The sequence below is a fragment of the Peromyscus leucopus genome, chromosome 7, assembly GCF_004664715.2.
Source record: "Peromyscus leucopus breed LL Stock chromosome 7, UCI_PerLeu_2.1, whole genome shotgun sequence".
In the NCBI taxonomy this organism is placed as follows: Eukaryota; Metazoa; Chordata; class Mammalia; order Rodentia; family Cricetidae; genus Peromyscus; species Peromyscus leucopus.
This window is the reverse complement of record NC_051069.1, coordinates 97,255,864-97,283,519: the sequence shown is the minus strand read 5'-3', so window position 1 is coordinate 97,283,519 and position 27,656 is coordinate 97,255,864. Positions and strand designations below refer to the sequence as shown.

Here is a 27,656-nt window from a genome sequence, read left to right as displayed (position 1 = left end):
AAACCTGTACTGACTCCCCTACCTGCCGCCCTCAGCAGGGGTCCACATGTCTGTGGAGGATATATTAGATCCTAAATGAGACAGCCTGGAATCCTACCAGAAACTGATTCAAGCAGATCTGCACAGAGAGGCATTGCCCTGGGTAGGGTAGGAATAGGGAATTAAGGGAGGTAAATTAGGACATGAAGAAAACATGGACACAGGAAACAGGGATCGCTGTGTGCAAAGTGTGTGAGGAAAGCATAATACACAGCAGAGGGCCAAAGCCAAACTTCAGTTTGAGCCTGACTCTTCTGAACTGAGCTGACCTGTGGTGGGCTAATCTCAGGTGACAGATCCATCCTGGTTACAGTTCCCATACTGTTCCAGGGATATGTATAAAAGAATATGAGGAGAAAGAGCAGAGGCACAAGCTACCAAGATTTGTATTGTATATAGTGAACACCAACCAAAAACACACTTTAAAAATGTCAAGTCAAAAAAACTCCAAACATTTCAAAATAACAGAATATTAAAGCCCAGGCTCTCAGCTCTGGGATTCTGCAGGAACTAAACAGGATGTGGCAATTCAGGATCTGCCAACCCCTGGTCAAGACTGGCTTCTGATAACCATTGGGGCTGCTGACAATCAACTCTCCTTACTCTATTTGGTATTTAAAAGAGGTCATCAAGTTGTAGTCCTCCTCCAGGTCCAGAACAGTCTCAACAATATTTTGGTCATCAAAAGCCTGCTTGAGGCTACCAGGGTCAGCATCCAAAGCCTTCCGAGGGCTCTCGTCCACAAGCAGGGCCCAGGCCTCCTCCTTGAGGGGTGAATCTTGGCAGCGTCCACACACACGATTCAATTCGTTTTCAAATTCTAGTTTTCCAGCCAGTTCTTCAATAGTTCGGATACTTGTATGGTCTTAAAACAACAACAAAAGGACATTTAGCTTTATAGTTCTTTATAGACATTTCTGAGAACATTTCAGGCATAAGTTAAAAACCATAAAACTAATGTAACTCAGCCGGGCGGTGGTGGCGCACGCCTTTAACCCCAGCACTCGGGAGGCAGAGCCAGGCGGATCTCTGAGTTCGAGGCCAACCTGGGCTACCAAGTGAGTTCCAGGAAAGGCGCAAAGCCACGCAGGGAAACCCTGTCTCGAAAAACAAAGCAAAAAAACTAATGTAACTCATAAAAGAACCTTGGTATAGCTCGATGCCTACTACCACAAGCTAGCAAGCAAGACGACACAAACCATAAATGGTGAGCATTTCAGAGGCTGTGTAGAACTTGGGTGTGTCCTGTCCCCCACATGCAAGTGAGCAGCAGTGTGAGGGGGCCTGGTACCTTCCTTTTACACCCCACAATTCATCCAGCCTGATTATCCTCCATTCCCAAGGATGGTATGAATGGAACATGCTGGTTCAGGCTCCCAGAACTCCCTGACTTGTGGGGATGACAAGATGGTCTGAAAAGCAGGGTCTTTAGTGTAATCAGAACACTGACTGGTGATGGGCAGAAGTCGCGATGACTTCAGTTTATCGCCTGGGGCTAGAGGACAGTCAGTCCTCCAAAGTTCCAGAGAGGTTTGGGGGCCAACTTGAGTACCATTCTTCATTAGCTCTCCCTCAAGTCCTTTCTAACCTGGAGATTCTTCCAGTCAACAGTTTCTGGCAATGCCTGAGGCTATGTTGCCCTTAACCAGGAGCTGCTGGTCCACTGTGCAATAGGACTTATTTAGAAATAGGACACACAGTTCAGAGAAAATACAGATACAGAATGTATGTAGGATAAACGTCTAACTGCTGGGTATGGTGGTACATGCATATTATCCCAGTACTCAGAAGGGTTAAGCAGAAAGATTACAAGTTTGAGATCAGCCTGGCCTACCCAGCCAGAGTCTGAAAAAGAAAAAGCTTAGCATAGCCCCTAGGGAGTCTCCAAAACAAACAAAAATAACAAAAATGGGGTGAGGTGGGTAGGTGCTGGAAGAGATAGCTCAGTTGTTAAGAGGACTTGCTGTTCTTGTAGAAGAAAGACACGGTTTGGTCCCCAGCACCCACATGGTGGCTCACAACTCTGAAATTCCAGTTCCAGGGAATGCTAACACCCTCTTCTGGCCTCTGGGCACAAGGCATATACACATGGTGCACATATATAAATGCAGGCAAAACACTCATACACATAATCTTTAAATTGTGCCTAGATTAATAAAAAAAATTTTTTTTAAAGAAAAATGGAGCTGGGTCGTGGTGGCACACACCTTTAATCCCAGCACTTGGGAGGCAGAGGCAGGTGGATCTCTGTGAGTTCAAGGCCAGCCTGATCTACAGAGCTCCAAAGCTACAACTAAAAACCTTGTCTTGAAAACACACACACACACACACACACACACACACACAAAAAGAGAGAGAAAGAAAGAAAAAAATGGAAGAGATGCCTCAGCAGTTAAAAGAACTTACTGCTCTTGCAAAGGACCCAGGTTTAGTTCCTGGTACCCATGCCTGGTGACTCACAACCACCTGTAATTCTAGCCCCAGAGGGAGGCCTTTGAGGGGACCCACACTCATATGCACATACCCACACTTAAGATACACAAAGCCATATGCATAACTAAAATAATAAAAAGATTTGAAAAGGAAAACTAACGGGACATATAGGACTATGCTAAGTGGCTACTTCCAGAGAGAGATGGCATTTTATTCTTTCCGACAGTGTCTCATTCTGCAGCCATGGCTGGCCTCAGATTCATACAAATCTGCCTGCCTCTGCCTTTCAAGTGCTGAGATTAAAGTAGGTGCTACTCCACTCAGCTACAAGAAAGATTTCTTCCACTATTGTGTTTCCCACTCTGGGTGGAATTTATTCTTTCTCCTTCCTTAGGCCTGTACCCCATTTCCTTCAGCTCTACATTCAAGCACTAAGGCTTGGAGGCTGTTATCTCTTCCTTCAGGGACCCCAGTTCCTTAGGAGATACTTAGGTAATGATCTGTTTGACCTGTGACCTCACAAGGTTAGCTGTTCATTGAGGAAAGGAGTAGTATTTCACTGTTCTCTACAGAGTCTGCTGTGAGCAAACTAAATTTACCAAATGAGATGTGTGGACTCCTGGCCTTTGTGAAGGACCAAGGATGGCCCAGCTCTCTACTCACCAATCATATCGAGCAGATCCTTTGTGACCTCTTGGCTAGAACTGCTGAGCAGCATATTTGGGTCAACTTTTAAGTCTCTCTCCATATCCTTCCTGCAGTCCAGATTAGATGTGGAGGAGGGGGAAGAAGATGGGGAATTAGACATTCTTTCAGGAAATAATTAAAAAACTTCAGATAATCTAAAATGCAACTGGGTTGGTTTCTTGTTGTTTTTGTTTTTAAGATTTATTATGTATAGTGTGCTGTCTGCACAGGCCAGAAGGGGGACCAGATCTCATTATAGATGGTTGTGAGCCACCATGTGGTTGCTGGGAATTGAACTCAGGACCTCTAGAAGAACAGCCAATGCTTTTAACCTCTGAGTCATCTCTCCAGCTCCTGTTGTTTTAAGACACAGTCTCACTATGTAGCCCTGGCTGGCCTGGAACTTAATATGTAAACTGGGGTCGCCTTGAATTCAGAGATCCCCCTGCTTCTAGCTCTTGAGCGCTTGGAATTCAGGACATGCCACCATGCCCAGCTAAGACTAAAATTTACTGGTGACTACTTTTTATGCTATGAGAATAACCAGAAACTGCTAACTAAATCAGTGTAAACCAATAGCAACATCATAATGACCCATTCTATGACAGGCTGCATTAATGTTTATGAAACCATCACATATATTTGCAGTTAAATGGCTTCTCAATTCCTTAACTTTGGGATAGGCAAGATGGCCACACAGCTAACTCATATCACATACAATCAGCTCAGCTCTAAGTCAAGGTACCTGGGGTGAGGCAGTTTGTAGTTACTTAGTAGGTCTAAAGGAGATAGTCAAAAGTCATTTTGGTTTGGTTTTTCTAGACCAAATTTCTCTGTGTGCCCCTGGCTGTCCTAGATCTCGCTCTGTAGACCATGCTGGCCTCAAACTCACAGAGATCCGCCTGGCTTTGCCTCCACAGCCTGGCTGAAACAAAGATAAAGATAAACCAGGAAGCAGGGCCTAGCCATGGATCTGAGTGTGGGCAAAGGAAGGTAAAGAAGACTGTTTCTGCAGCCCGAGGTTGTGTTTGGGTTTAGATCAGATCACTGAGGACTGGTAGCTCATGCCTGTAATACCTGCATTTGGGACTTCAGAGATCTGAGTTCAAAGTCACCCTCAGTACACAGGAGCGGAAAGCCAGATGGTCTACTTGACTGTCTTAAAAACAAAAATAGGCTGGCAAAATGACTCAGTAATGCAAATGGAAGCGTGACAACTTGAGTTGGAGAATCAGCTCCTCAAGTTTTTCCCTTGACTTCCATAGGCACACTGTGGCATACCTGTGCCTACACTCAAACCACATACAAGCATCTACATACTAAACATTTTTAAAAAATAGAAAAAAATCTTTTTTAGATCGGCTGGCGATGCTCATCAGTTAAGAGCGCTGTCTGCTCTTCCGGATATACACAGCACCTACATGGCAGCTCACTGTCAGTAACTCTCGTTCCAGGGGATACAATGCCGTAGCTTTCTGGCCTCTGCAGGCACTGGGGGAATGCATGTGGTACATACAGACATGCTTGCAGGCAAAACATCCACACGTATAAAATACAAATTAGGAAAACCCTCAAAGTATAAGGAAAACATTGCTAAGGCTTGTAGATCAGTGGTCGAATGTTTGCCTGGCATGAGGCCTTTGGTTCAATCCTCACCACCACCCACAAATTTAAAAATAATTGTTTAACGCTGATCACCCTTTGGCTTTCATGAGTGTTTGGATATCTAGGGTTATCAACCACCCTTTTAACCCAACACAACAAAACATAACTGTCTGTTGGGTCAGATTCTGATGAACATCATTTCCTGTACATTCTTAGCACTTCCAAGAGAAGGCTAACTTAGTAATGAATCAAATCCGTGACGTTCAACCTTTTTAAGAAACAATTCTTCCTAATTGATGCTATTAAGCTATCGAATTAGAATCACCTTAAACTTTCTTTTCTCCAGTTTTCCCCATCTCCCGCGGCTCTCCAAAACTGTCTTTCACGTGCCAAAATGGAAGGGTGCATCAACACATTTTCCTTGCTGGTCAGAGGTTTTCTTTTGGGGTATAAAGGAAGGGGTTTTGTATTAACTGGGACATGGTGTGGCGCAAAGACGGGATTCTCATTCTCAGGAGAACACGAGGCACCAGCGCAGGGGGCAGCCGAGGAGCAAGCAGCCAGTGGGTTTCTGCAGGGCAGTCTGTGCACCGGCAGGGAGGCGAGCGAGGACGAGGCGTCCGGCCTCTGCGGGCCTGCACACTCCTGGGAATGCCTGACTCCTTCAAAGGCTCGGTCTATGGCTGCAGTCAGCTCCTTCCTGCATCTTCGCAGTTTCTCAGACATCTCCCTAAAAGCGACCACGCCTTTTATTATTTAATAATTGGAAACACACAGAGCAACGCGGCGACAGTGACGCTATACAAAGGCTGAGATTCAACCCCGATTGCGAGTTTGCTCTACCCTTACACCACATCCTCCTCCGTTTGCCCGCCATTCTCAGAGGACCCCAGGTCGCAGGGAGAGGCCCGGGTCGCGCCGCCCCACCCCCCGGGGCTCCCTCAGCTGGAGCCGGCCAGGCCTTTCCCACCGCCCCCTACTGCGACCCAGTTGTTGTCTGGGTCCCCAAACTATGGCCAGTTTAGGGAGGCAGGGCCCCCGCTGCGTCGTCCTCACCCAGCCGTGGCCGCACACCAGTGCCCAACGGTCACTGGCTCGCTCACGTGCCCAGACCGGCGACGCCAACCCTCACGGACTGGGTTAAAGGTCGGTGGAGCCTCACATGACCACAGGGCAGCCAAGGCCCGAGGGACAGGGAGCAATGAGGAACGCGCCTGGGGGGGTGACCGGGCAGCATCAGGGAGGGAATCGGGTCTGGAAAGATCTATCACCGAAAACGTACTGGGGGCAGGGCGGGCGGGCGCGGGGTTGTGTCCCGAGACAGGGTTCCCTGTGCAGCCCTGGCTGTCCTGCATCTCTGCAGACCAGGCTGGCCTCGAACTCAGAGATCCGCCTGCCTCTGCCTCCCGAGGGCTAAGATTAAAGGCATGCGCCACCACCGGGTCAGAAAAAGTATTTTCTTAAACCTCATTAACTAGAGTGTTTGAAGACCTGACCGTGTTCTTCTGAGGCCAACACGGACAACAATGCCACACTGCTCCGTTTTACGCATGGACCTATTTTGAGGGAGAGCTACTAAAAGTTCCACATAGAATCTGTCTGTTTATCGAGGGCAGTGGAGTCAGAACTTCAAGGTTCCATGAGAAACTGAAAACAAGACCCCCAATAACCGGGAAATTCTGAGAGAACAGAGACTAGAAACGGTTCCGGTGGCTAATGTTTATAAACTATAAACCCATCTCAGTGAACAGCAAAGAACTCGAGGACAACATCAACTTTACTGGAGGCTTGGTTTACTGTGGCCAGACTACTGGGGTGACCAGTGTGGGCACCAGAACCCAAAACCCAGGAGTTCGGAGCAGCCCTGCATGGTTCTTCATGGCTGCACCATACGCAATTACAGGGTGTTCCTCTCCATTCTTTGGAATCCATGAGACACACACCACTGCGCACCAAATCCCACCCCACATTCCATCTCCACACGTTTTATATCACCACCTGTTTAAAAGAAAAAATAATTCAGCCTCTTAACATAACCCTTCTGAGAGAGCAGGGTCTTTTGTTTTTGTTTTTGTTTTTTTTTCTTTTTCCTCTTCTCATAAAAGAAGGTCATTTCCTCATCTGGTTTTTAGATTGACATGAGCAGTCTTCAAGAGTTCCAGAGACATTCTCCTGGGGTGACATCGGTGCTGTGTGGTGGCAGTCATTGAATCAGCATCAGTTGGTGTCCATGTTGGAAGCCTCGTCGTCCGCCAAGCCCTGCTGTGAGCTGCCCAGTCTCGTCCCTCCGTCCGAAGCACCCGGGAAACTGGTGAGCGGAGCCGCACTGTGGCATTCCTCATCCCGACGCTGATAGAACAACACGTAGGCAGCTTTCGTCTAAAACACAGGAAGGGGCGGGGTCCATCACTGGGAACGAGCTCGCTGGTCCCCACCTCTTCTGCACTGTTACACTACTAAACTCATCATGGCTCTTGCCTAGAATCCCAGCAAAGGGAGGAAGAGCCTAAGAGAAGAGGATTTTTTTCCAAGTTCAAAGCCAGCCTAGGCTTCAGAGTGAAACCCTGTTTCAAAAAAATCAATCTTAAACTGGATGTGGTACACACACCTGTCCCAGCACCCAGGAAGCAGAGGCAGGAGAACTACCTTAAGCTTGAGGCTAGCCTAACATAGAAAATGAGTTTATAGTCAGTAATATATAGGAAGGCACAATCTCAATAAACAAGCACTTTCAGGAATCCGACATCTTGTCTCGCATACCCACACCCAGGAGCAGCCATAAAGGCCTTTCCTAGCTGCCCCCTGATGACCCTGCCATGGCTGTGGGGAAATGCAGGGATACTATGATACAGTACCTCAAGGAAAACTGAGCTTCTCCATTAGGAAAGATCTAGAATGACAGCAGTCCATTAACTCCACCCAGAGCCTCTCCAGCTAATGAAGTAACCATCTCGCCTAAGAGGACCTTTCTGGATTTTACTTGATAGGATAACGGGGAGAAGTAGGTGCCTGGGCAGGGTACTCACCACTATCTGATCCTCAGAAGCCAGGGACACATTGCTATCATCAAAGTAATACCATTTCCCATTCAGTTTGTTCTTCGCATATGCAGTGTCTGCCAAGTTACAAACAAAAACACTCTAATGGCCACCGGAAAAAATTAATCTGATTATTTTATTAGGCTAGCATTAAACACAAGCACAAGTTCATACCCAAAAATATTAACACTAAAATGACGAATAATGTATAACCAGTGTGAAGCAGAGACAAGGGTACTATCCCTAGTACAAGGCCAACTTGGCCGAGTCTAGGCAGGGTTGTATAATGAGACCATGTCTCAAACAGAAAAACTACCACCACCAAATCATGTAACAACTAGTATGTACATACATATAAGTAACAATACTTTTGTTTATTTCTCTGGGTAGCCCTGGCTGTCCAGGAACTCAACTCTGTAGCCCAGGCTGGCCTTAAACTCAGAGATTCACCTGCCTCTGCCTCCTGAGTGCTGGGATTAAAGGTGTGCGCTACCACACCCAGCTTTGTCTACTTTTTAATAAAGATCTGTGATTTCATTACGTGAGGGTGGTGGGTATGAGCACAGGTGCCAGGTGCCCATAAGGCGGTGCTGTGCTCCCTGGAACTGGAGGTACAGGCAACTGTGAGCCACCTGACATGATGCTGGGAACTGAACTCTTCCTCTGGAAGAGCAGGGTTCTCCACTCTTGAGTATCTCTCCAGCTGCCCAGTGTCCAGTTAATGGCTGTGATCAAGCTGGAGACAGTGCAATGACAGAGCACTTGCCTGAGATTTCCATCAAACAAAAATGGTCATGAGTAGAATCCAGAGCCACAGAGAAAACTGGAACAGCTGTAACTGAAACGCAGGTGGAAGTCTAAGCTAAGGATTAATTTAAGGATTCTGACAGCCAGAGCCACATAGTAAGATCTCATCTCAACAAAAAACACAAAAAGGTTTCCATTAAAGTGAACTTAAATGTCAGAAATTCTGGGAAATAAGGCAAAAGAAAGAAATGACTACTTTTTGCTGGGTATGGTAGTGTACATGCATCATCTCAGCACGTAAACAGGAGGGTGGAAAGGACAGGAGCTGAAGGCCATCAAGGGCTACTGGGCAAGTTACAAGCCAGCCTGGGCTATACAGTGAGCTCCTGTCTCAAAACCAAACCGAACCAAAAGTGGACTAAGTTTGGCATCTCTCGCTCCAGGGCTCTGCGCCCCTTGTATTTTCTCTGCTTCTTGATTTTGCAGGGCTGGGGTACTACTTCTGTAATGACACGGATTTTATGTCGTCTTCTCCATTAGTCTTTGGGAAATGGCTAACTACTCTCTGATCAAGGCCCTCAACAGCTGTGCTCCCAAATGCTGTTACTAACACCACTGTTAGAAAAGGTCAGTGAGTCGGTTCGGTGGCCCACACCTTTATACTCCAGCACTTGGGAGGCAGAGGCAGGCAGATTTCTGAGTTGGAGGCCAGCCTGGTCTACAATCTACACAGCTAGTCCCAGGACAGCCTGGGCTGCACACAAGAGAAAGCCTTACTTGAAAAATGAAAATAAACAAAGGCAAATGGTTTTGTCAGGTGATCCAGAGGCACGGTGAGAGGCTACGGCCAACCGAAGGACTGCCAGGAGCCCTAGACACCCTGGCTGGACTACATGATGAGTCCCAGGCCAGCATCAGCTAATCAGTGGAACTGTCTTGACAAAAAACAAAACCTCTCACAAAGTTAGCACTACTGAATTAAAGAATATGAAAATTTAGAAAGGAGAAAGGAAGGGGGTAGGAGGGAGGAGAGACTGAGAAAGCCCACAGCCCCGAGACCATAAACAAGCCAGGGGCTTATGGCAGTGCCTGGCATCAAGGAAGAGGCTGAGAGAACACCAGGAGGGCACTTCCTTGGTGGAAGGAAGCAGATGCCAATACTTACAGTGACCCACCCCCATGGCTCCATAGTGATTGGACACAGCAATTAGGTCATAAACATAAGGTCTTGCTGACCGGTCACAGACAAACTCGGACATGTTCAGAGCTCTGAGTAAAAAACATAATAGCCCACAAATATGTTAAAGTCTGTAACCCAACGACCCCTTCCATCCAACAGAGCAGAGTATACAGAAACACTCTAACTATGGGAGAAGAAACAGACCAGGGCGGAGTGACTGACCATTTGTCAGACCAGGAACTGGGAGAGATCCAAGGTGTGGTGTTCCCACACCATGTAGGTTTCAGGAGGGTAAAGAGATGCCTACGAGGGCCTCAGTTCCTGAGTGGGGGGCTGTTACTAACAGAATTACAGCCACCCACGGCTGTAATCCTTTAAATGTCAGAACAGGCCCCAGGAAGCTTTACTCTATTTGAAATTCTTTGTTATTATTATTGTGTATTTATTTGTATGATGTGTTTGAGTGAGTACTGAGCGTGGCCATTAATGCCACATCACAGGTATGAAGGACTGAGGATAGCTTTTAAGAATTGGTTCTCACCGGGCAGTGGTGGTTCACACCTTTAATCCCAGCACTCGGGAGGCAGAGGCAGGTGGATCTCTGTGAGTTCAAGGCCAGCCTGGTCTACAGAGCAAGATCCAGGAAAGGTGCAAAGCTACACAGAGAAACCCTGTCTCAAAGAAAAACAAAAAAGAAGAAGAAGAAGAAAAAAAAAAGAATTGGTTCTCTCCTTCTACCAAGGCCATCAGGCTTGTGTGGCAAGTGCTTCTACTCGCTGAGCTGTCTCAGTGGTCCACTTTGAAATTTTCAAAAATACAAAAAAGGTAAAAGTGAGGCGGTGGTGGCACATGCTTTAATCTCAGCACTTGGGAGGCAGAGACAGGCGTTTCTCTGTGAGTTCGAGGCCAGCCTGATCTACAGAGTGAGTTTCAGGACAGCCAGGACTATACAGAGAAACCCTGTCTGGAAAAAACAAAAACAACAGGAAAAAAAAGGTAAAAGAATTTTTAACTACCAGGGTGGCCTTGAATTTGCAATCAATGATCCTCCTGCCTCAGCCAAGGATTACAAGCATGCACAACCAAACTCATCTAAGGACCCCTTCCCTCGGGTAGGCTACTCTGGCCACCACGTCCCTGTTAGTGAGAAGCAGCACCCAGCCTGTGCTGTCCTGGCTGAGGCCAGGTTCTGACACCAATGATGGACCAGCCAAGCGGGCCCCAGGACCAGCAGTGGCACAGACAATCCTCGGGACTGTTCTCATAGGGATTTTCCCCGTTAGTGGGGGAGGAAGGATGCCTCCATAAGTAATACCAACTGAACTCCCGCACCTCACCCGAGCAGCACAGGACCCCGCCCACGTCCAGCAGTGCGCTTGCTGACGCACCTGACCGGGAACTCCACGACCGTGTCGAGCTTATCCCGCCAGTATCTGTTATAGGAGAAGCGTTTGAGATGAACCACCAGGATCTTGGGCAGAGACCACAAGTCAAACTTCTTTGTTGCCTGTTGGTGCTTCTTACAGGTAGGGCAGTACCTGAGGAGAACAGATAAGGGAGCAGGAAGTCACCTGCGTGCTTATGTGGGGACACAGCCACTCTGTCACAAGAGCTATCCTTTCAGACAGGACTCAACTCTAGTTCTTTTTTTTTTTTAAAGAATTTTCTCTGCTGGGTTTAATGGTGCACTCCTTTAATCCCAGCACTCGAGAGGCAGAGGCAGGCAGTTCTCTGTGAGTTCAAGGCCAGCCTGGTCTACAGAGTGAGGACAGCCAGGACTAATACACAGAGAAACCCTTCTGGACAAAAAAAAAAAAAAAAAAAAGTAATTTTAGCATTGGTGTTTCGTCTGCATTCATGTCTGCATGAGGGTCGGGTTCCCTGGAACTGTAGTTACAGGCAGTTGGGAGCTGCCATGTGGGTGCTGGGAATTGAACCCGTCAACCCTAGTTCTTACAAGCAAGGCAACAGAACAATGGCTTTTTTAGTCCAGAAAACACAGTCCACACACACACAAATATATTATAGGCTGGGTGTTGGGGGCACACTCCTTTAATCCCAGCACTCAGAACAAACAAAAAACTAATGTATTATAGGTCTGGCTATGCAAAAAGATGACCTCTCCAAGTATAGTAAGGGGTTTCTGTGCACACAGATGGTCCCAGCAACCCTAAGACTTTATGGCCTATGGATCCTCTGCTCAGAGTCTGGGTATGCATACCAGGGGTCATGTTCTCCCAACGTCTCCATGGTGGTAAAGAGCTCAATACACTCTCTCAGGGCTACTGCAGTCTTCTTCTTCTTCTGAGGCTGTGACATGCTCACGTGCTTCTCACAGGCCTGCAAGAAATAAGTGCTGAGTTCTGGTGGAGAACGATCTTACCAGCTTAAGATACTGAGGCTCTCAGCCAGAAAGTGGCGGTGCACGTCTTTAATCCCAGCACTCGGGAGGCAGCGGCAGGCAGATCTCTGAGTTCGAGGCCAGCCTGGACTACAAGTGAGTTCCAGGACAGTCAGGGCTACCCAGAAACAGAGAAAGGAAAGAACTACAGGGCTCTCTGCATGGGACCCACTATATTATCTGGAGTCCCGGACCAAAACGACCAAGGCTCGGGTGCTCTTCATTTTAGTTCTTAAGGAAAACATGTTACACTGTTGTCCAATCAGCAAGATTACCGACTGTTACTGTATCTCCAGAGCAGAAACCAGCACAGAGCACTGACCACAAACCCTGAATGACCTACCTCAGATTCCTGCTCATCATAGTAAAGGCTTCGGGTCTCACTGTCCCAGTCAATGGCCAGTGTGGATCGAGCTGTGGAGGGGACCAGAGTGTCACTCGTTGTAGAATGACAGCAAAAAGAGAGGCTCTCCAAGTGACCAGTAAGAGGGGCCACACTTAGGCAGGACCACCACACCTGCTCACCCACCACCAGTCACCAAGGAGAGCAATGCCAGGCCTTGGAGCAACCATTTGAACCCCAACCTCCCAAATCTTTTGACAAAGACTTCCTTAATGCTACACAGATAAACTCCAACACCCAGAATTCTGACAGGACATATGTAGAGTCAAGATGGAGTGACTGGGAACAGACTTTCCTCTTGCCTGAACCACAAGAACATCTGACAGGACAGATAAAGTAACTGTTTTCCAACTGGTTATCGGGGAGATGCCAAGTAACACAAAGATAGAAAGACAGAAAATGAAACAAGCCCTACAGTATCCCAGCTCACCACTGTCAGCACCCCAGGGCACTGAATGGTCGAGAGACAGCAAGGGAGACTGAATTGAGGAAGCAAAGTTAAATCTGAGAGCAGGGTGTAGTTCCTACTTGTGATCTCAGCCTCTAGAAAGCAAAAGCAGGATCAGGAGCTCAAGGCCATCCTCAGCTACAGAGTAAACTCAAGACCAGTTAGTCTGGGCTACATAAGACCCTGTGTCTCAAAAAACAAAGGAGGCCAGGAGTGGTGGCGCACGCCTTTAATCCCAGCACTTGGGATACAGAGGCAGGCAGATGTCTGAGTTCAAGGCCAGCCTGATCTACAGAGTCCCAAGATAGGCAAGAATACACAGAGAAACCCTGTCTTGGAAAAAAATGAAAGGGGGGTGGGGGTAGGGAACTACAGTTTAATACTAGAGCTCTTCGCTCTTATGTACAAGTCTCTGAGTTCAATCCCTAGAACTATGAATTAAGTAAGTGAAAAATGTAAAAAGTCAGAGGCTAGAGAGATGGCTTAATAGCTAAGAGCCCTGTCTGCTCTCCCAGAAGACCCAGGTTCAATTCCCAGGACCCAATGGCAGCTCTTGACTGTCTGAAATGCCAGTCCCAGGGAATGTGGTCTCCTCTTCCTGGCCTCTGTAGGCTCACACATGGTGCACAGACATATGTTCAGGTAAAACACCCATTCACATAAAAAATTTTGAAAGGGATGGGTCAGGGTTTAAAGATGGCTCAGAGGTTAAGATCATTTACTGCTCTTGCAGATCTAATTCCTCTGCAGGCACTACACACACATGGACACATACATGCATGCAGGAAAACACTCAAACACGTAAAATAAAACTTTGAAAATTAAAATGAAGGGAAGGAAGGGAAAAAAAAGAAAGCGAGAGGGAGGGAGAGGAGGGAAGGGAGGGAGGGAGGGAGGGAGGGAGGGAGGGAGAGAGAGGGAGAGAGAGGGAGAGAGAGGGAGAGAGAGGGAGAGAGAGAGAGAGAGAGAGAGAGAGAGAGAGAGAGAGAGAGAGAGAGAGAGAGAGAGAAAGAAAAGGAAGGCGAAGGACTGATGGTTAACTAGTTAAGTTCTGCCTAATGAAAGACACAGAAGCGTACAGCTCCTACTTGGCCCATGGAGACATCACACAAGATGCACGTTTACTTCCTAGGGATGCCTCTTCCCAACTGTATGCTGTTGTGATTACAAAGCTCCAGGTAACTGATAAACAAATCTATAACTACCCTCTAGTTGCATCATATTTGATTAAGTATTTTTATTGGGACAAAGAGAAAAATGAACTTATTCTTGAATGAAACAAGTCTACAGAAATGCTCCTAACATGACCACAAGAAGTATCACTGAGCCAGAGGAAAGGTCTTGCAGATCTTCTGCGGTCATCGAGGATTCAGGTGAAAGCTGGGCATAGTGGTGCATGCCTATAATCCAAGGACTCATGAGGTAGAGACAGGAAGATAAGTTCAAGGCCAGCACCAGCTACACAGTAAGTCTGAGACCAAAATAGACCTACAAGAGACTCTCTTTGGACCAGAGAGATGGCACTTGTTCCTCTTACAGAGGACTCAAATTCGTTCCCAGCATCCACTTGGTGGCTGGATCACAATTGTAATTTCAGTTGTAGGGGATATGATGCCCTTTTCTGGTCTCCATGGTCAGCAGGCACAAACACTGTGCACAGACATACATGTAGGTAAAACATATACCTAAAAATAATCAAGAGCGTGGTGGTGTACTCCTTTAATCCCAGCACTTGGGAGGCAGGACAGGTAGATCTCTGAGTCCAGGCCAGCCTGGTCTACAGAGCGAGTTCCAGGTCAGTCAGGGCTAAATAGAGGAAAAACCTGTCTCAAAAAACAAAATGAGACAGAGAGAGAGAGAGAGAGAGAGAGAGAGAGAGAGAGAGAGAGCGCTAGCGCACACGTGCTTGTCTCAAACTTGTCACCCCCACTACCAAAAGGAACAAGGTGAAAATCCTTTGAAGGATGAAGAGTATATGTGCCCTCAATCATTCTCCAAGGCCTCACATGTCTGGTCCTAGAGCTACCTAAAAACAGTTCAAACTTGATGGAGTGAGGGTCAGGTGAAGGGACTTTCAAATGGATCCTGAGGGTCCCAAGTCTAGCTGAACGGCCCGAGAAAGAACTCACAGTTGAGTTTGAGTAGTTTTCCATCCGTTGCCAGTGAATTGATATCAGCAGTTCCGTAGGAGTTCACAAGACTGAAGGTGAAAAGCCTCCTGTGCCGCGGCTGGCCTTTCACCTTCTGGGTGGCCTCACTAGGGTCGTCTCCCTGCTCGTCCTCACCACTGCCTTCTGTTTCCGAAAGCTGCTCTTTTCCCTCCTCTTGATGATCCATTTCTTCATCGTCGTCTCCTGATACACATGAGAAACAATCTGTATAAATCCCATATTTCAATATTACAATTTTTATTTAGCCAGGTATGGTGATGTCCCAGCACTCAGGAGGCTGAGGCAGGATAGTGAGCTCAAGGCCAGCCACAAGCACACTGCAAGTTTGAGGCTAGCCTGGGCTACATGAGACTGCCTCAAAACAACAAAACCCACAAATAAACCATAAAACATTTATTTAATACTTAAGTGTGTTATATTTTCTTCCATATTTTGTTGTGTATGTTAAAGTGCACCTACCCCTATTCACCTCTACAGTATTATGCACTTGATTTAACATGGGACAGTCCCCAAGGGGCTGATAAGGTGTGCTATTCCATGATGAGGAAGCAGAGACATTAACAATGGACTGAGAGACCCTACCTTCTACCAGCCCAGACTCAAATACTTCCATGTATTTAACACCTTCCAAGAAAGAAGAGGGAAGTCAAGAACAACGTGGTCATTGCAACCCCACAGCAAGAATGCTCACCTTCATAGCTGCCCCTGGAGCCATTGCAGGCCCCAGGCTCCAAGGGTGAGCTGAGAAACTCATCAGGCAAAGGCTGTTTTATATAGCGGCTTAAAAAAACAAAAGACTATTAGTGTTAACTTTTAACTCTTTCTCTACTATGCAGCTATGAAGCAGTACCTAATTTACATTCAGTTGCTAACAAATGTAATGTAATGGATCAGGAAACGAAGATGCAACTAAGAGATCACATGTAACTTAATAAGCCAATAAAGACACCAGAGAGGCTGGTTTCAAGTCTTCTAGGAATACCATGTGCATTATTTTATTTTATTGGAAACAGAATTTCATATATCCTAGGCTGGCCTCAAATTTGCTTTCTATTTAAGAATAACCTTTAATTTCTGATCCACCTGCCTCCACTCTAACTGCTAAGATCCATGTGTGCACTATCCCCATGCCCGGCTTATGGGGTTGTGGAGACTGAACATAGGGCTCTCTCTGTGCATGCTAGGCAAGCACTCTTCCAACTGGATGCCATCTAAGCATATTTGATAGGATTCTAGGAATCCGAGGTTTGAACAAACTCTGGCTCATGGTACTTAACATGTGCTAGTTACTCCATCCCATTAGCCTCTACCCTGACCCTCCCAGGGGCTGGCACAATGCCATTTTTCACAAAGATGAGAACATGGGATCAACAGAGATACTGCAAAGGACTAAAGTTGCTGGACCCATTAATCCCAGATAGTAACTGCACTTCTGGCACCAACCTGATGCGATCACAAACAGCCTGATACAAAGACTCGAGGGTCAGCTTGTGCTTAGGGACAGAAACAAGAAGGGGCTGTCCATACAGCACAGCCCCAGAAGAAGTACTTGACGGCCTGGACTTCTTCTCTCTGAAGTAGACTGGAAGAGTGATACATTCCGAGCCGTCCATGGAAGTGCTGTAGACCTCATACCTGCGTGAATCACAGAAGAGGGTCACAGCAGGTCCCCAGCAGGACTAGATATAAGCTGCAAGGTGGTGAGGACTGTGATTATAACAGACAGAGGACCTTCAGCCATTTCCAAGGTGATTACAGATTGATCACTGTCAACACATAAGTCTATACAGCCCAGACTCTGCTTCTTAGCCCCAAAAGACTTCAACTGTGGGCTGTTCTCTGATTATCAACAGAAATAAGGGCCAGCATCTGGACCACTGTGGTGAACTCATCTACCAACTTTTCTTACCACAAAGCTCAATTTAAAAAAAAATCAACCAATTTTTAGTCTCAAGTCTTTCTTCTTCCTTTCCTATTCTAGGCAAGTTTCAAATTTACTATGTAACTAAAGAGGACCTTCAGACTTCTAATCCTCTACCTCTACCTCCCAGGTGCTGGGATTACAGACATACCTGGTTTATTTGAAGACAAGGATCAAACCCAGTACTTGGTGTACACTAGGCAAACACTCTACCAACTAAGTTGTTTATTTTTGAGAGGGTCTTGTTAGGTAGCCCAGACTGTCCTAGACCTACTATATATCCCAGGCTGGCCTTGAAGTCACAGAAACGTTTCTGCCTGAATCTCCCCAATGCTGGGATTATAGAAGTTACCACAGGCCAGTAGTAAAATTCCCTTGAGCAAGTGGTTGGCTGAAAGCTGCCACAAAGTTTAAGTCCATTTCAACATCTGTACCCAAGTAGACAACACATACCCTATTTCCCAAAAGTGGCCACAAAGCAACACTTTGGATTGTCTTCATGGTGATGAGAAAATTGAATCTCAGAGATTTGCAGCATGCCTGAGCTGCCAACAGCTAGTCTTTTCTGATGGAGACCTTGGCCCTGTGACACTGCTTCAGAATCAAGAGACGGAGGCAGAGAACCCAATCCCTCATACCACAGTCCTTTGTTTGTCCTAGTCTCGTATACGGCTGTGATTTTTTTTTTCCTTGGTGGGGGGAAGACAGGATTTCTCTGTGTAACCCTGACTGTCCTGGAACTCACTCTGTAGACCAGGCTGGCCTCAAACCCAGAGATCTGCCTGCTTCTGCCTCTCGAGTGCTGAGATTAAAGTTGTGCCCTGATACCACCTGGCCTATCTATGACTCTTGTTGAGCAAGGAACCTCTGAGAGCAGAACCACTGAACTGTCCTCTTAGCAAACAGAAACTATTGACCAAAGCTGGGTCTACACAGGGCTCTGTGGGGACAGAAGGAATTCCTTTGGCCAGGTCCTAGGACAGATACATCAGGAACACTGATGTCAGCCCTGGAAACACAAACAAGGCAAAGCCTCTACAACGATTCCTCTGGTCAGTTATCAGGAACTGCTAAGTACTTACACAAAAATGTCATCTCGAGGCATGATGTGGCTTAAACCTTCATCCATCTGGAAAATCTTATGGAACCGGTGATTATATACGTCTGTGACCACCATCTAAAGAGTACAGAAAGAAACATGACAGAAGGGCTCACAGAGCTCCTCCTCACTGATGCAAACCCAGAAACAAAGGGCGGAAACACCCTGCTGTCATGTTGCCTATAGAGAACCACCATGGGAATAGTCCCAGGGCTAGGACCAGGCCTGAAAGGGAGTCCCGTGGCTGTCAGCAGCACTGGCATGCTGCTAACATCTGCCCTCAAGTGGTAGGAATGGCGAGAAGTGAGTGCTGATCAGAGACTGGTCATTGTCTAGAAACCCCAGTGGCTTTCCAGAGACAATCTCCACATCCCACACAGCACACAATGATGGAAGCAGAGCCCTACTCTCATCCCTCTGACGATGGGTAACATCACTGCAATGGAGGGAATGGTGTTTCCCTGTGCTGGAAGAGATAATGGTCAAGGCCAGGAGCCATGAGGTATCCAAGATACACACCAATGATCACATTAGTGCTGTCCAATAATAACAGCCTTTCAAAAGCGACCAAAAGCTTGAAAGTGAACTCCGAAGGGCCAGACAGTGACTTAGCCGTGGTAAGGGCCACGGATGGCTCCTACTCACACTCTCTGCAGCGACGCCCGACAGCTTGGAGAGCGCCTCACACAGGTCGGAGATGGCCCCCATCAACGGCACAGTCACACGGTACTGCAAAGGAGAAAGTCAAGGTGACAGAGTCACACATCATGGGGACACAGGACTCTTCCGGAGGCAGAGCACGGCCCAGGTGAGTCAAGGAAACAGCTGACAGCGCCGAGTCTTCGGTGTGAGCAAAGCTGCAACACTCAGGCGGCACCCCCTTTCCACGACCAAATCCTTCTTGGATTAGGTCACTACTTCCTCTAAAGAATTGCTAAAAACATATAAATTGCCATTTGATACTATGTATCCCCTCTCTTTTTCTTTTGGAGACAGAGACTCACTGTGTATCCCTGGCCGGCCTGAAATTCATTACACAGACCAAGCTGGCTTCAACTTCAGAGATCTTTTCTAACTGCCTCTGCATCCCTTCAGTGCCAGAAGGAAATGTATGTGCCGTCACACCCAGCAGGTATCACTTTTGTTTAGAAATTAAAAAAAGAAGAAAAAAGTCCTGAAGACTAGGGGATAAACGACACTAAGTGCCACCAGCAGAAGTGGACGCGCAAACACTGGCCATATCTCTCCTCTGGCTTGCACTCCTACATGATTTAAAGATTAGCCGGGCGGTGGTGGCGCACGCCTTTAATCCCAGCACTCGGGAGGCAGAGCCATGCGGATCTCTGTGAGTTCGAGGCCAGCCTGGGCTACCAAGTGAGCTCCAGGAAAGGCGCAAAACTACGCAGAGAAACCCTGTCTCAAAAAACCAAAAAAAAAAAAAAAAAAAAAAAAAAGATAAAGTTAAGGAAACTCTACCGCATGCTCCCAACATTCAAGGACCATTAGCAGGTAAACCAGGTTACTCCAGGTGCAAGAATGGAATGATGAGAAAGTGACCTTTACAACAGGTCCTGAATGACGGGCTTGCAAAGGTCTGATGGAGGACACAGTGCACACACAGACTAAGGCCAGGGGACCCAGGGACAGTTGGTGGAGTTTCCCATGCAGCAGATAGAAAGCAGTCCATCAGGGGCTAGAGTCTACTCAGCAAGTGGTACTATGAAGGTAAGGATTCTGTTACCTGGATAGGTCTGCACTGAGGGTCAGCAGGAACCAGGAAGACCTCCATAACTCGATCCTTCTTCAAAGGCAGTGGGAGAGTTAAATAGCAAAATGGGTCAAAAGTCACAGAAACTTTAGCACATTCTGGGCAAACCAAAGTAGATTTGAAAAGGCCATGGAAAGTATCCACAATCACAGAATCATTCCTCAGCCTGTGATTTTCCCAGGCTTCCTTTGCTACCACCTGGATAAAAAAAAGAAGGATTAAGTAGGAGATTCTCAACATCTGTCCTTTTCCCCTGCACCCAGAATGCTTCATAACAAGCAGTGAGATGGACTAAAATGTAGACCATGAGCTGCCAACAGCTTTTAGTGTACCACACTCTCACCACAGGCCAGCTCTGTACCCATAACCATACCTACTAAGATGCCAACAGAGAATCTATAGAGAATAAGGCATCCAGAGGGCACCATAAACACATAGATCCAATTGGGGATAGACCAATCTTTTTGTGTTTTTAATGCTCTAAAGGCCCTTAAGAGAGGTTTTTTGGTTTTGGTTTTGGAGACAGGGTTTTTATGTGTAACATAGTCCTGGCTGTCCTGGAACTCACTCTGGAGACCAGGCTAGCCTTGAATTCAGAAGTCCACCTGCCTCTGCCTCCTGAGTGCTGGAATCAGATTTTTAATCAACAGTATATTTAAGCTAACTCCTGTTTTTTTAGTTAAGATTTGAGTGCTATTTTAGAGTATTTATATCAATTATTTCAATGCCACAGGGTCCCTAAAATAAATTCCCCTTTCACATACCAGAAAAATCAAGGCAACAAGTATGTATGTCCTAAATTTAGGGTTTGTTTTTTTTTTTTTTTTTTTTTTTCACTCTAAGGCAGGGTTTCTCTGTGTATCCCTGTCCTGGAACTAGCTCTGTAGACCAGGCTAGCCTCAAACTCACAGAGATCCACCTGCCTCTGCCTCCACGTGCTGGGACTGAAGGTGTGGGCCACCACCTCCCAGCTCTAAATTTAGTCTTAATGAGATAGTTTAATAATCAAGGAGAAAAGAGGCTAGTTTAGTACTCTGGAGGCAAAAGACTCAAAATTTCTAGGCCACACTCAGCTACACAGTCTGATGACAGCCCAGACACAATGAGATCCAGCACTTGCCCAAGAGGAGTGAAGTCAGAGGTCTTATCACCAGGGCCACAGGACCACAAGTAAATATACTGGATGAACTGTAAAGAGCACACAGTCAACATTTAAAGTTTTTACAGCTCTTTAGTTCCTGGCTTGCAAATGCAATAGTAAACAAACGAGCTAACTTGAAGAAATCCACAAGAAGTGTCAGGAGTAGCAGAGCTGGGCTGGGATGTAGCTCAGTGGTGTAGTATGAGTACTCAGAAGGCTCTGAGTACTAGGAAAGAAAGAAAGAAAGGAAAAAGCCAACTGCAGTTAGCTCCTTTCTGACTAAGAACGCATCCCTGTCATGAGAAATAGTGAGAAGCAGCAAGGGCCCTCGCACTAACCCCAACACCAGAAGACAGCTCCCGTGCTGCCAATAGAGGGCAATCTCTTTGGGACACCGCGCAGACAGCTTCAATATCATACCGCATCTGGTCGTCCGTTGGCATCCTTTGGCTCCAGGTAGGGCTTCTTCTTTACTCGGTTCAGGTCTTCATGCAATCCGTCTAGAATAAAGGCTAACAGCTCCTGAGAGTCTTGTTGTTGGTAGCCAGAAAACTGAGGGGCGAAACGTCCCACTTGCGTCTACAACAAAAGCAACTCTATCAGGAGTATGATAAAGAAGCGGGGAAGAAGGAAAAGCAAACAAGTGACGTCAGAGGGCAGAGGTCACAATGACAGCTCTATAGTCCACTGGAACACGAGAAACCTCCCGAGCCAACCGTCCAACTAACTCCTCAAGAGCCATTCTGAGGCCAGTGGGGCCAGAGAAACAGCTCAGATCAGAGCGCCAAGAAAAACACAGGTCTGAAATCAGGCCATTATCGAGAAAGGCATAGGGAAGGCACTCTCAGTTGAGATATGCAAGTTCTGATGTCCCACTCCAATGTTCTTTTGTGGTTCAGTGTTACAATTTAAAAAATGATCAGGCGGATCTCTGTGAGGTCCAGGCCAGCCTGGTCTACAGAGCAAGATCCAGGACAGGCACCAAAGCTACACAGAGAAACCCTGTCTTGAAAAGCCCCCCCACCAAAAAACAAACAAACAAAAAACAACTTAGTTCCCAGTCAGCAGCACCACCACTTGGGAGCTTATCAGAAACGAATTCCAAGGCCCCGCTGAGGCTCAACCAGACTCCAGGGCTGGGCCCATAACCTCCTGTCCTAAGCCTGCCTAGAGACTATGATGCAGCCTCAAATTGGACAGGCTTTGTTCTGCATCTGTGTTGTATAATACCTTAGCCACTAACTGAGAGGTTATTTAAATTTACGTAAGTTGAAAATAAACCGAGGAGCTAGGATATAGCTCAACTGTACTTGATTTGCTTGCACAAAGCCCTGGGTTAAATTCCTAGCACCAACCAAAAAGTTAAACACAATTTAAAATTGAGATTCTTTTTTAAAATTATTACTTCATGTGTATGGATATTTTGCCTTTATGTTTTTTGTGCAGTGTGCCTATGTGGTATCCGTGGAGACCAAAAGAAGGCTTTGTATCCACCAGAACCGGAGTTACAAATGGTTGTGAGCCACTATGTAGGTGCAGGAATCAAATCTAGATCCTCTAAAAGAGTAGCCAGTTCTCTTAACTGCTAAGCCATTTCTTCAGCCCCACAAGCTCAGATTTTCGGTCATACTAACCACAAAAGTACTCAGCAGCACTGGCACTGGCGGCCACAACCAGACAGTGCAGACATCAACCATGGTCACCACTAAAGTGAAGAAGCGCTATACTAGCCCAAAAGATGAAAGAGAGTCTTCAATATTAACTAACCACTTGAGATTTCCTCGCTGAGGGAAAAGATCTGAATAAGAATTGCCTTTCATTAACCAGGCATTGTGGCATATGCCTTTAGTGCCAGCACTCAGGAGCCAGAAGTAGGCAGATCTCTGGGAGCTGGAGACCAGCCTGAGTCTACATAGCAAGTTCCAGGACAGCCAGGACTGTTACTCAGAGAAATCCTGTCTTAAAGACAAACAGCCAGGCGGCGGCGGCGGTGGTGGTGGTGGTGGTGGTGGTGGTGGTGGTGGTGGTGCACACCTTTAACCCCAGCACTCAGGAGGCAGAGGCAGGTGAGTCTCTGTGAGTTCAAGGCCAGCCTGGGCTACAGAGTGAGTTCCAGGACAGCCAAAGCTACACAGAAAAACTGTCTTAAACGACTGCCCCCCTCAAAGAAACAAACAAAACCCCCACAGTACCGAGACAGGCCTGGTGGCTCACGTCTTTTATTCTAGTACTTGGGAGTTAAAGGCAGATAAATTATGAGTTTGAGGACATCCTAGCCTGTATAATGAGTTCCAGGATAGCCAGGGCTACACAGTGAGACTGACCCATGCCTCCCCATCCCTGTCTTAAAATTGAAAAAAATCCAAAGCTAACAAAACAAATAAAACCACAGCTCTGGCTGGGCAGTGGTGGCACAGCCTTTAATCTCAGCACATAAGAGGCAGAGCCAGGCGGATCTCTGTAAGTTTGAGGCACCGAAACTACACAGAGAAACCCTGTCTCAAAAAAATAAATAAATAAAATAAAATAAAACAAAAAAAGCTCTGAATGACAGAAAAGAAGTGGCTAATGACATGAACTTCGAGTCTTAGATTCTACTTTTTGATTTGTTTTGTTTTTGAGACAGGGTTTCTCTGTATGGCCCTGGCTGTCCTGGAACTCACTCTGTAGAGTAGGCTGGCCTGTACTGAAGATTTGACAGCCTCTGCCTCTTAAATGCTGGGATTAAAGGTGTATGCCATCACCACCCAGTTGTTATTTTTTTTGTTTTTGTTTTTGTTTTTTAATGTATGATGATCTCTGTAAGTTTGAGGCTGGCCTGGTCTACAGAACAAATTCCAACACAGTCAAGGCTACAGAGAGAAACCCTGTCTTGAAAAACTTAAAAAAAAAAAAAAAAAAAAAGACAAGGGAATCTAACAGGCAGATTCAGCAGATCAAGATGCTTGCCACCAAGCCTGACTATCTGAGTTTGATCCTCAGGATCTCCATGGCAGAGAGAACCAATTCCTGTAAGTTGTCCTCTAACTTCTACACTTGTGTTATGGTGCATATGTGTGTACACAAGTGCATCAGAGTGTGCACACACGCACACACAGCGTAAAAACAATCTTTTCTTTTGAGGAAAAAGGGTAATATATCTCAACCTACTTTGAACATTCGAGGTGCCACATGAGTGTCCCTTCCAGACCACATCTGCTTGATGAGCTCCGCATAGGCCTCTGCAATCTCCCCTTTCATCCCCAGAGGGTTGTCTCTGTTGATCTCAGCTTCATATTCATCTTTGAGAAAGTACTCAGTCAGCGGAGCGGTATTGCTCAGGCACTGAAACAGGACAAAATCAGAGCTTACAACTCTTCCAGACAGCAAGAAAACAGAAAAGACAAACCAAGTTCTTTTTGTTTGAAACATTCTTAGACCAGGCTGATTTCAATCTTGTCAATCCTCCTGCTACAGCCTTCCAAGCACTTGGATTGCAGGTATATAGACCCATTCAGAGTTCTGCATTTGGAACCCGCCCCCTGGACAATTCTGTTTGCTTTTTTCCTTGGCTAACTTTAATCTATATCCTTTCCTCAAAATAAACCATCATCACGAAACAATTATGATAGCTTTAAGTAAATCCCTAAGTCCTAGCAAATTATCAAAATTGAGAGTGCCCTTAGAAATCCTGAACTTGCAATTGTTTTGTTTTGTTGCTGTTTTTCGGAGAGACAGGGTTTCTCTGTGTAGTTTTGGTGCCTGTCCTGGATCTCACTCTGTAGCCCAGGCTGGCCTTGAAACTCACAGAGACCCGCCTGGCTCTGCCTCCCAAGTGCTGGGATCAAAGGCATGTGCCACTGTCGCTCGACTACAGTTGGACTCTTAATCCCTTGCAGCCCATGTCTATCACAATGCTATTACATAGTATCTACCCAATAAATGCTTGATGAACGAATAAAGATAGATTTTGAGAGAAGACCTCCCTCTTTAGCCTAGGCCTTGAACTTGCTATCTTCCTGAGTCCTTGAATTACAGTCATAAACCACTGTGCTAACACTGGGTTTTGTTTGTTTGTGTGGTAGCACTGCTAGGGAATTTAACCCAGCACTGAGAATGCTAGGCAAGACCTCTATCATTGGGTTATATCCCTAGTCTTTTTCTCCTTTTTCTTTTGAGAGAAGATAAAAATCCATGTCTCAAAAACATAACACCAGAGCCAGGCGGTGGTGGCGCACGCCTTTAATTCCAGCACTCTGGAGGCAGAGGCAGGCAGATCTCTGTGAGTTCGAGGCCAGGCTGATCTACAGAGCGAGATCCAGGACAGGCACCAAAACTACACCGAGAAACCCTGTCTTGAAAAACCAAAAAAAACACCAAACAACTAAGCAAACAACAGTGTTAGAACTACAAACACTGATGAAGCCATTCTGAACTAGCTGGTAGGAGGTATCCTGGCAGAGACTTCTAAAAGGAGGTGAATTGGGGTGTGACCTAAGAGAAGACCCATTCTTAACTTAACAAACTCCCACTCTCAGTTTTATTTAGTTGGCAACTTTCCCCTCTACCTGCAAAGCAGAGTTCATGAAGCAGGTGTTCCCCAGGTTTCCAAGTCCACAGAGGCCAGGCTGGGTATGAGGCGACGGGGGCTCCTGGCAATTATACGAAGCAGAGAAGCCAGATCCACTGAAAAACACAATCCGCATCAGCAATAAAAGCAAGTGCTGTACATATGCTTAGGATGACTTTTGGAGCTCTGCTTGGGCCTCTACAACTTGTGCCTGGTTGCAGTCTCATAATGGAAATGAAATGCTCCCTACCTCCACTGGTCCTCCACCTTTACTTGACATGCTAACAGGCAGTAAGTACAGGGAGAAATGCTACTTAAATGTTCTTCTTTTAGATTTTGATGACTAATTTTATATCGTTCTAAGAGGCTATCAGATGATTTCAGGAAAGGCTATTTTGGGTACCAAGATCAAGGGCTTACATGTGCCACCATCCACTAGGTCACATCAGCCTTGAACAGACTCCTGAGTGTTCACACTCTCTTGTCTCACTCTCTCCCGCCATGCCTATGCTTCGAGGCATATGCTAACACGCATGGAGAAAGGAATGGAGAAAGGAACACGCTGCCAAGAGGAGAAAGAGGGCTCGCCAGGACTGACAACTGTCCCTTTACAGCTGCCATGTGGCCAGCCCATCCCTCCCAAATGCTGTGATCTCCCTACACCAGCCACCCTCCCCTCAAGATTATCCTAGCTTAGACTGGAGAAAAAGGACCGGAAGCAAAAGGACAAGTAACAAAAGTCAGAACTAGGAGGCATGCTTTCCTGCAGGTAGGAAACGGAGTGAAAGGCACGTGCAGCATGTTCTCCCAGGAAGCTCTAATCCCACAAGGTTTATCTCGGCAGCAGCAGAAGAGCATTCCAGACACTGGTAGGGAAAAAAGCAAAGTAAAAGACCGTTCTTACCCCCTGCTGACACCGGAGCTGTGCATCCCAGAGGTGTTAGTGCTATCACCATTTGCAATGAGAGAAGCAGACACCGAGGAGTAAGGGCTTGCAGATGGTTTTGGAGAGGTAGTAAAGTTCCTGCTAGGTGCAGTGCTTGATCTGGGAGGAAGCAAAAACACCACCACTGACTGGTTGCAAAGTCCAGGCCCCATTCAATGCCTTAGGTTTCCTCTCAATAAACAACCATTCTTAGGTGGAGAGAGCAGTCTTCATTCTCAGTTACTTAGACTAGGAAACCCTGTCTTCACCGGGCTCAGATTAACTAGGTTGGAGCAGGCAGCAGCAAACAACAAGAGATCCCTGTCTCAAAGTAGGTGGAAGGAAGGACTGACATCTGAAATTGATCTCTGACTTCCACAAGCATGCTCTGGCACGTGTGCCTGCATTTATACATGTGACAGATACACACATACTTTCTCCCCCTGTGCCTTCAAGGGCCAGTGTGATAGTTCAGCAGGTTAAATCTGATCCACCCCAAACCCTAGGACTTGATAGTTCCTCCCTAAGTTTTGTCTATATTGATTATAAATCAGTGAGCAAATGTGCTTTTCTTACTGATCTCATTTCCTGACCCAACACACTGTCTACTTTATGGCTGTATCCTCATGTACAACATTACATGACACTGCCTTGGAGATCAAGAAAAGGAAAGTGCCTCAGGAATACCATTCTATGCTTACTCTAGACCAACCACACCTTAGTAAGAGACTCTAACCTTCATGGAATCTTAAAGCAACCCTGCTCTTCCATATCTCCCTTAATGGAAATTCTTAGGCTTCAGAGGGGGACGGACAGGGAGAAGCAAAGCTCAGAAAAGGAGGTACAAGTGAAGCAGCCTAAGGGCCGGGACAGTCACCTGCCTCTGCGGAGTTACCAACTGGACTTCACAGGCTGCAAGCCAACCACCTGGAGGGTCTCCCTGGAGCAGTGGTTCTTATCCTTCCTGAGGCCGCACAACTAAAGATACAGTTCTTCAAGTTGACCCCAAAGGAGTTGACCCAGAGGTTGAGTTTAGGGGTCACCTTCCCTATGTTCTGTAGCACTTTTGGTTATGAAGGGAGTTGTCTAGTCTGAACTTTT

At 46.5% G+C, this 27,656-nt stretch overlaps 2 protein-coding genes across 3 annotated transcripts in view; both read right to left on the bottom strand.

The window, feature by feature from the left end:
* Positions 1-402: 402 nt before the first annotated feature.
* Positions 403-6,366, bottom strand: C7H3orf62 (chromosome 7 C3orf62 homolog). The gene is made up of 4 exons (XM_037207923.1): positions 5,821-6,366; positions 5,090-5,494; positions 3,136-3,227; positions 403-904 (listed from the first exon to the last, which is right to left on the bottom strand). Exons 1-4 carry the CDS (start codon positions 6,117-6,119, stop codon positions 639-641), a joined length of 1,062 nt encoding a protein of 353 aa, XP_037063818.1. The 5' UTR covers positions 6,120-6,366; the 3' UTR covers positions 403-638.
* Positions 6,367-6,468: 102 nt separating this feature from the next.
* Usp4 (ubiquitin specific peptidase 4) overlaps positions 6,469-27,656 on the bottom strand; it is a 34,978-nt gene continuing 13,790 nt past the window's right edge. The window contains exons 7-22 of one of the 2 annotated variants that reach the window (XM_028886975.1): positions 26,535-26,675; positions 25,629-25,746; positions 24,232-24,405; positions 21,502-21,660; positions 19,914-20,138; positions 18,818-18,901; positions 18,156-18,250; positions 16,596-16,787; positions 15,844-15,932; positions 15,111-15,335; positions 12,474-12,544; positions 11,951-12,069; positions 11,118-11,267; positions 9,715-9,818; positions 7,791-7,879; positions 6,469-7,143 (exon numbers count right to left, since the gene is read on the bottom strand). In XM_028886975.1, the coding sequence (XP_028742808.1) occupies positions 6,982-7,143; positions 7,791-7,879; positions 9,715-9,818; positions 11,118-11,267; positions 11,951-12,069; positions 12,474-12,544; positions 15,111-15,335; positions 15,844-15,932; positions 16,596-16,787; positions 18,156-18,250; positions 18,818-18,901; positions 19,914-20,138; positions 21,502-21,660; positions 24,232-24,405; positions 25,629-25,746; positions 26,535-26,675 (2,197 nt within the window). In that variant the 3' untranslated portion in view covers positions 6,469-6,981. The remainder of the gene's footprint in view (positions 7,144-7,790; positions 7,880-9,714; positions 9,819-11,117; positions 11,268-11,950; positions 12,070-12,473; positions 12,545-15,110; positions 15,336-15,843; positions 15,933-16,595; positions 16,788-18,155; positions 18,251-18,817; positions 18,902-19,913; positions 20,139-21,501; positions 21,661-24,231; positions 24,406-25,628; positions 25,747-26,534; positions 26,676-27,656) is intronic. The other variant, XM_037207922.1, reaches the window with a different exon arrangement.

What these genes read in the sequence shown, in the direction of transcription:
- C7H3orf62 (XM_037207923.1), bottom strand. Translation starts at nt 6,119, where the DNA reads ATGCAGGACAGCCAGGGCTGCACAGGGAACCCTGTCTCGGGACACAAC. An exon ending in TGGAGAAAAGAAAGTTTAAG is followed by an intron (nt 3,228 to 5,089) that starts GTGATTCTAATT and finishes TCTGGACTGCAG; the next exon opens with GAAGGATATGGAGAGAGACT. An exon ending in GGATCTGCTCGATATGATTG is followed by an intron (nt 905 to 3,135) that starts GTGAGTAGAGAG and finishes TGTTGTTTTAAG; the next exon opens with ACCATACAAGTATCCGAACT.